General features: G+C 36.1%; 2 protein-coding genes across 2 annotated transcripts in view; both read right to left on the bottom strand.

Moving 5' to 3' along the window:
* The window catches only part of LOC118733990 (glycine-rich selenoprotein-like), a 7,079-nt gene extending 5,666 nt beyond the window's left edge, over positions 1-1,413 (bottom strand). The window contains exon 1 of the mRNA XM_036463656.1: positions 1,249-1,413. Within this exon, the coding sequence (XP_036319549.1) occupies positions 1,249-1,267 (19 nt within the window). The 5' untranslated portion in view covers positions 1,268-1,413. The remainder of the gene's footprint in view (positions 1-1,248) is intronic.
* A 3,264-nt stretch (positions 1,414-4,677) lies between these two features.
* Positions 4,678-5,671, bottom strand: LOC118734708 (antigen 5 like allergen Cul n 1-like). Its single transcript, XM_036464415.1, has 3 exons — positions 5,494-5,671; positions 5,033-5,421; positions 4,678-4,940 (listed from the first exon to the last, which is right to left on the bottom strand). The coding sequence occupies exons 1-3, from the start codon at positions 5,614-5,616 to the stop codon at positions 4,685-4,687; spliced, it is 768 nt and encodes a 255-aa protein (XP_036320308.1). The 5' UTR covers positions 5,617-5,671; the 3' UTR covers positions 4,678-4,684.
* Positions 5,672-7,822: the final 2,151 nt, after the last annotated feature.

The following is a 7,822-nucleotide window of genomic DNA, read 5'->3' as shown; positions in this document are numbered from 1 at the left end:
CAAAGATTGGATTTGCTCACACAAGCTCTTGGCTCAAGTTTTATCCATTCGTCCTGAAATATACTAGCCAGGAATGCGATTGCTTTATAAAAAAGAGAACAATTTTGAAATATGAGTGTTTTTACTCTCTGGAAAATAATTTATGCAACCTCGCATACGCAGTTTTGCATTTTGTTGATACGTGGTTTTCAGGTTTTTTGCATACATTAGAAACGTTAAGATCAAAATTTTTGAAAGCTAATCGTTTGCAAAATCTTTTGAGAAATATAAAAGTATATGTGAACCAAAATATAAAAAGGTTTTATTTGGGAAGAACATTCGTTAGAATTAGATTTTTAGATCGCAAGTTTGCATTCAAAATAAGAAAACGAAAAAATAACAGCATAATGCGCGCGTGGTTTTTATTATAAAATAAAAAGAACAATTACGATGAAGTCTTCTTTAATAGTCTATATTTTATATATTTTTAATGAAAATAGTGCGAGTTACGTAAGTAAAAAAATACCAAGCACTGATAATGGTTTTTGATTTTAAATATTATTACATTGGTATAAATATGGGAAGGAAAATACTCCGATTTATTGTTTTAATATTATCAAGGTGGCAAGGCCGATGATAATACTCACAATTTATGAAACTTCCAAAAATTTTATTATCCGTCAAAAGTTGTTTATTGAAACTACCAAGGCGAATTAATATAAGGTGATAGCAGGAGTACAAAAACAAAAATTTACATGTATTTTGTTTTTGCTTTGGCGGCATAAACTGTCAAAATCTGTAAGAGTGTGTGTAGAAATTCAAACAAAATTTTTCAATTTGATATCAGAAGCCGTGCGGCGAAACACATACACAAAATCAGCTGAGCTAGTATAAATTCGCCTTGGAAACTACCTCCTTTTTTGTATCATGTATGTACATATGTTTTGACAAAACTACTCAAGGCGTATTTAACAAGGTGGTGTTGGCCGTATATAAGTAAAAAATTACACTAACAAATTATACGCTGATGTCCATACTGTCATTGGTATGAGTTACAACAAACACTTCATTTTGACGTAATGGCCTCCACGGCGAAAAACTCAGCTGTCGCCCCAACACCACCTTGTTTAATACACCTTGAAACTACTCTTCTAGCAAACTTGCGGCATGTAGTTACATACGCACATACGTACATACATATATACATGTGTTGCAGAAAATTACAACTATCTTCCACCGAAGTATAAGTTTACTATTTTTTGTTTGTACCTCGATCTATGTAAACCATATTATTTGGCTCGATCTATTAAACAATATTCATTTAACACAATTGAATGGAATGAATGATTTGCATCACAAAACAAACTTTTAATATACAAGAAATATGAGAGACGAACAAATTTTATGAATGACTTGTCACTATGGACTGACGTGTACTTGTTCTGTTTCCTCACGTATAGATGGCGCTTTTTAAGTTTCAACGTCAAAGTTTAATCAAATTTTTTGTAAGGATTTGGCTGATAGCGAATTAAGTTTAACGGTATTTTAAAGCTTTTGAGATGGAGAATTCGGAAAAATAGCATGGTTGGACTAAAAATTACCTTGACCTTTATAATGACCTTCAAAACGAGAAAGTTTTCTATTTTACAAGCTTTTAACTTGCTCTGTATGTAGGTATGTATGTTTGTTAGAGGCAAATCTTGCAATCAACTTTTGACCAACTTCCAGAAGGCCTAGAGACTTGAAACTTCACAGTGGCTCCAGAACCCGATGACAATGCAATAGGAAAGATGAGTTAATCCGATAGGTGGCGCAAGAGTCGAGATATTTGAAAAAACCGCATTTAAAGTATGATTTGGTTCATATTCAGGACGTATATTAACTACATGAAAAAGAATAAATCCACTAAAAATGTTGCCGATAGGTGGCGCACTAATCGATATATTTGGTAAATCCGTATTTATGGTCCGATTTCGTTCGTATTTAGATTGCTTGATTTAAAAATATTTTTTTTTACTATTAACTTATTTCCTTCTATTTTCGATATTAAGGCAGTATGAAATTGGCTTTTTAGTGCATTATATAGATTGGCGCTTACACAAATGTTAGTGTTTGGCCGAGCTTCTCCTCCGATTTGTGGCGTGCGCCTTGATGTTGTCACACAAAGCGGAGGGACCTACAGTTTTACGCCGACTCCGAACGGCGATGGTATTTTTATGAGAAGCTGTTTTTCATGGCAGAAATACACTCGGAGGTTTGCCATTGCCTGCCGAGGGACGACCGCTGTTAAGAAAAAACCTTTTTTCTATATTTTTTGTGATGTGGCTTTGACCAGGGTTTGAACCCAGGTGCTGCGGAGTGGAAGTGCGCACTGCTTACCACTACACCACAGCGGCATTATTTGCCCAAAAACGATAATTTTGATCTTTATTTATAACCAGTCGCAAAAAACGCCAAATTTATGCTCACCGCATTTGATTTTTTAACATAAACATTAAAATTAACATTAACATTAACATGAACATGAAAGTGAACATGAATATGAACAAAAACATCAAAATAAACATTAACATTAACTTTAACAATAAAATTAACATAAAAATAACATTAACGTAACCACAAACAAAAAGAGAAATGGGCAATCAAGAGGCGGCATTTTTTAGTAGAAACGAAATCACCATCAAGTGCCCTTTCTTGTGATAGTTGAATAAAACATGCCTAATATTGGCTATTTGAGATATGCAACCCTGGGTTTGTACCAAACAACCAAGAATGATTGGTAGGTTGTTTAATCAATCCCACCAAAAAACAATCAGCTGTTCAGTACAAAATGTAAACAAACAAGCAAATGCAACAATAATTTCAAGGAACAAGCAGCAGTGCTGCCAATTGATTGGCATATATAAATAAAGTTGCTCTGAAACCCAACGAAAGCTAAATGGAATTTAAACAGCAATACACAATTAAACTTAAGTACCGTTTAAATATTCATTTGAAACCCTAAGAATAAGTATGTAAGCATATAGTATGTGGGAAATAAGGATAACAGGAAGAAGTTTAACTTTAGTCATGCGTATATTTTTTTAGTAACGTTAACGACTGCATATTTATTTTTTGTAAATTTATCAAATGGGGTATGGGGTGCAATGAGGCTAAATGGGGCCTCTGGATTTGCAGTTACAGTTACACAGCTATACTCAATCCCGACTCCTGCGTCCTCGTTGGCGCATTCTGGGCTACGTGAGAAGCCCATGTGCGAGATGCGGTAACAAATCCGAGTGTAGCCCTGGGTCAAGACAGAATGAGTAAGAGCTTCGATGGGAGTAAGGGCTCATTGAAGTCTGTAGCGTCTGTTCATCGATAGGGGCAGTCGGCTGGCTATATAAACGTCTTACGGTTGAAAAACCATGCATCCCTGCAACGGGTTGTTCCCTGGCCTTGGAACGACTAAAAATATTAAAAAAAAACCTTGCAGTATTGCTCTCAAACGTTGACGTCCCTCGCAAACCTGGCAAGGACTACGATTTAAGGATATGCACCTTTAAGAGCATGAAATGGTATTATAACTTTGGCCCGATGTTTGTAAGTACCAGAATAAGAAGAGATAGACCCATTTAAATGTATATTTAAATGATCAGAACGTCGAGCTGAGTCGGTTTAACCATGCCCGTCTGCCCGTCTGATTGTATGCAATCTAGTTTTCGAGATATCCGGATGAAATTTGGTAGTAGGGTGTATTTTTATAAAGTACTAATCTTTTGTCGGAACCGGAAGAATCGGACCACTATAACATATAGTTCCCATACAACTGATTGTTCAGATATGAGATTTTTCGTTATAAATTCTCCATTTATGCAGCTAAGAACATAAAATTTTGCAATACTGGGTTTTTAATGTAAAACTAATTTATTTGGACAGCTAAAACCAATAAATTTCGCTTCGATTGCTTGAAACGAAACGGGTTTAAACGGTTATGGTTTCGGTTTCATTCCTTGGTTTCGTCTATGATGCGCATACTTAATTCTTGAGTAACATAAGCTGCACACTGAAAACATTCAAAAAGCTAGAGTCGATCAAAATTCACAAAAATAAGTAAAAAACAAATAATTTTAAGACGCTGCCATTATTCGGAGGTATATACGATTTTCTTTGCGTGCATTAAAACTGTCATCTCTTCCCTTCAAAATGCCGCCTCAAGTGGGTAGATATCTTAAAAAGGAAACATTTTAGAGCTAAATTTGTAAAGGCATAAATATCGTGATTTTTGTAACTTTTCGGACAGGTGGGAATGAGCGTATCTAAGAATTAAATTTTGCGTAAATTCTGCTCTTTGGGCCCTAAAGAAAAATCCCTAAAATTTACAGCAAAATCTAAAAGGGTCCGCGACTTCAATTAGACGATTTCATATGGAACGACTATAAGGAATAACTCCAGTTGAATTCCGATAATTGTAATATTTTACAAATTAATAAGGTTTTTGATTAGCTAGATTTCGATTTTACCTAACCGGTAAAAAATACATTAAAAAACTTCAGAATTACCGTTAGTTTATTCGGAGCCCATGATCGGAACTAAACCAAATTAGTATTTATGGGGCCACCCTATTTTGTATTAATAGAAAATGCGATCAAAGTGCCTGACACCAACTAATTATAACTTTTATATCAGATTCAGAACAAATATCTACGACTTAAGCAATTTCTTTTTAAACCCATTTATTAACATCATATTCTTCTGACACTGAGCAAAGGCTACTAAAGTCTGGATTATTGCCAGTAGTACAATTCGAAGCCGCTGTCTCACAGGATGTGTAAATCGGGAAATTAATCATGTTGGTTGTGGCATAGTTACAAGCGAAGAGGAAGGCCTTATATGATTGGCCCGACACCGAGTACGTGGATGCGGCGCATCCTACTTTAATATTCCGGTCGGCCACCATGACAGTAAAATGGCCAATGGTGCTAAAACAAAGAAAATTTCCAAATTAATGATTTACGAAAGATCTTATGTGTATGCATTTATGTACATACATATGTATGTACTATGTACTTACGGTCCTTGATAGTTATTTGGATAACTATTTATATAATCCATTGTGGTATCCTCAATTTCGTCATACCACAAATCGACTGATTGCTGTGCCAATGACGCAATGTCCGCTGATCCATAGAAGCCTATCCAAGCAAGATTTTGGCCAGAATATTGGAAGGCATCGGTATTGTGACAAGCGTCATGCCTCATTTGGCATTGTTTGACATTCAGTTCAGCCAAGAAGGCCAATTCGTCATCCCATGTCATGGTGGCCATGCGGCAAGCGGGTTCGAGTGCGGTACTTCCGCCAGCCACTGTGTTACGCTTGGTATTGTGCGCACTAACAATCAAATTTTTAGTTTCTTGTGTCAGTGAGGCTAAGGCTGCATTTTGGCACGACGATGCAAAATTCTATAAAACAAGATTGTTAGTTGATAATTTCCATATGGATTTGCTCTGCTAATATCCTCAGCCACATCTTACCCCAGTATTATTGCATGCTATATGTTGGTCAGAACTACACAAGGATGTATCACAGTAATTTGTGGCGGAAACAATTTCAAAAGCCGCCACTAAAATAGCGAATAGCACAAACTTTAATTGCATTGTGAACGTTTAAGTGAGAACAACGGTATAACTGATAATGTGTCTAAAGTTGGACTGTAGACAATTTCTGAGTCAAATGAAGTTTTATAGGTTTTTTTTCACTTCTACTCCGAATAGAAACAGATAACAATTTCTGCAAGACTTACATATTTGCCTAGTCAATACAACAAGCGTATTGTAGGTATGTCTTAATATGTGTGTATGTATGTACATACATATGTACATATATTTGCAGGGGACTTTTACGCTCAATAACAATGCGAAATTTTTTCATAAACAAATAATATCTTAACTTTTAATTATTCGTATATGTATACGCTATAATTAACATATAATGCTTCGGCAGTGTATTATCAGGTTTAGGTTGAATTTCTCTTAGTAAATTGATTTTAAAAGAATTTAAAGGTATGTGGTTATAAAGTGAGGAAAGGCATTAAGTTGATACTTACTTTTACCACTACAAGTGCAAGACTTACATACATACATAATTTGTCGAAAACTGAAGTATATGGAAACCCCAGCTTTGATTTTTATCTTTTTCATAAAATTTAAGAATTATCTCATGAGTTCTATGTTTGCTCGCAAAATAATACTTACTCGTTGAGTTTTATCTTTCTTTCAATAAAAAACGCTTGTGAAATAAGTTTGATTTTTCGGTAAGGAAATAAAACTTATGCGATGAGTTTTATTTTTCCGTCGTAAAATAAAACTCGCCTTGTAAAGTGCGAATCTGTTCCGACAAAATTTACAACACTGCCGTATGCGATTTTGCTGCAGCGATTTATTCGAACATTCACAGCTCTTCTTTTGGTCGTGTCGAAATCGCAAACTCCACGTTTTGAAAACGAAAAAGGTCAATGTTTTTTACAATATTAAAATAAAATTGAACGGAAGAAAACAAAACATATTTGATTTAGAAAAGTTAAGAATTTAATCTTTTTTTTTTAATATTTTTGGTTTGTCTATAAATTGACAGTTTTTAGTGCGATGTGTGCGTACTTGAGCGTACTGAAGTGTTTGCTAATAGGAAACGACGCCCGTAAAAAACGCAAGCAAAACAGCTGGTTTTTACGGAAAACAGGTCCCAAAACTACCACATGTTGTGCCACCGCCCTTTGCCAGAAAACTAAAGTCAGTGATTGCGTCTAGTATTCTGTCAGTTGCTGCAACAGTGTTGCCACGAACTCAAGGCACGCATAATTTTTGCAGTGTAGAATCAATTAGTGCCGCAAATGGCATATAGATGGCGGTAGCTTAATCCAACTACGGCCACCAATCTGTGGTTTAGAGAAGTGTAAAGGCTGGTGCAAAACTCCAAGCAATTTACATACATTGGCAGATGTAGAACTAGGTGTTTACATGAGGCGATTAGTTGAATTAAAAGTTGGGTGATGACCAACTTCATTCAAAGCGATGAGTTGAAATGCCGTTTAATCCGGCGATTGTTGCTTTCAACTAAAAGTTGAAAAGTTGAATCAATGAATGAATGTTTTCGGGGTCTGAACATCGATGTTAAAATTTCGATGTTAAACATCGATGTTGAAATTGCATCCCTAGCTATAGCTGGAGTATGTCATTATAAGAGCAATTTCTTAAGAGGTTGAGGGTTTGGGATGGCTTAAAAAATTTATATTTCTGTAGTTCAAAGGTTAACTTTTAACTTTCGATTCGTTTATTGGTTGAATAAAAATATTAATAATGAGGTAATAACTGTGGATTGGAGGATGGTTCAGTGCGCAGAACGAAGGTATCTTTGACGCCACTGTCGGAAAATTTAGCCTCCACGACGAAATGTCCGATAACGGGGCTGAGGCTGATCGACTTCCCCGGGGACCGCAACTACAAAGTATGTAGTACTAGGTTCCAGCATAAGAAGATCCACCAAGCTACATGGCTGTCTCCAAATCGAAAAACGAGAAACCAAATCGACCATGTTGTGATAGACGTAAGGAATGCTTCCAGGGTTTTAGACGTACGTAAACTACGAGGGCCAAGCATCGACTCGGACCGCTATCTTGTTGTAGCCAAGATATGCACTCGCCTCTGTTCAACAAAAAATGTGCGCTCAACAATGCAAAAAAAGCTTAATGTTGAAAAGATGCAATCGCCACTCGACTCACACACTTGCTCTCTGAGAGCACCAGTCCGACATACGCGAGCAGTGGAACCACATTTCCCGATTAATAAGTACCGCCGCCGAAGAAGT

Source organism: Rhagoletis pomonella, unplaced genomic scaffold (assembly GCF_013731165.1).
Source record: "Rhagoletis pomonella isolate Grant_MI unplaced genomic scaffold, Rhpom_1.0 Rhpom_scaffold_00002, whole genome shotgun sequence".
NCBI classification, from domain to species: domain Eukaryota; kingdom Metazoa; phylum Arthropoda; class Insecta; order Diptera; family Tephritidae; genus Rhagoletis; species Rhagoletis pomonella.
This window is presented reverse-complemented; position numbering and strand designations above follow the sequence as displayed.

Excerpts from the sequence above, each read along its gene's own strand:
- LOC118734708 (XM_036464415.1), bottom strand. The coding sequence starts at position 5,616 with ATGCAATTAAAGTTTGTGCTATTCGCTATTTTAGTGGCGGCTTTTGAA. Across the intron at positions 5,422-5,493 it reads TAGCATGCAATAATACTGGG|AATTTTGCATCGTCGTGCCA; the intron begins GTAAGATGTGGC and ends CTTGTTTTATAG. Across the intron at positions 4,941-5,032 it reads CCAAATAACTATCAAGGACC|CACCATTGGCCATTTTACTG; the intron begins GTAAGTACATAG and ends TCTTTGTTTTAG.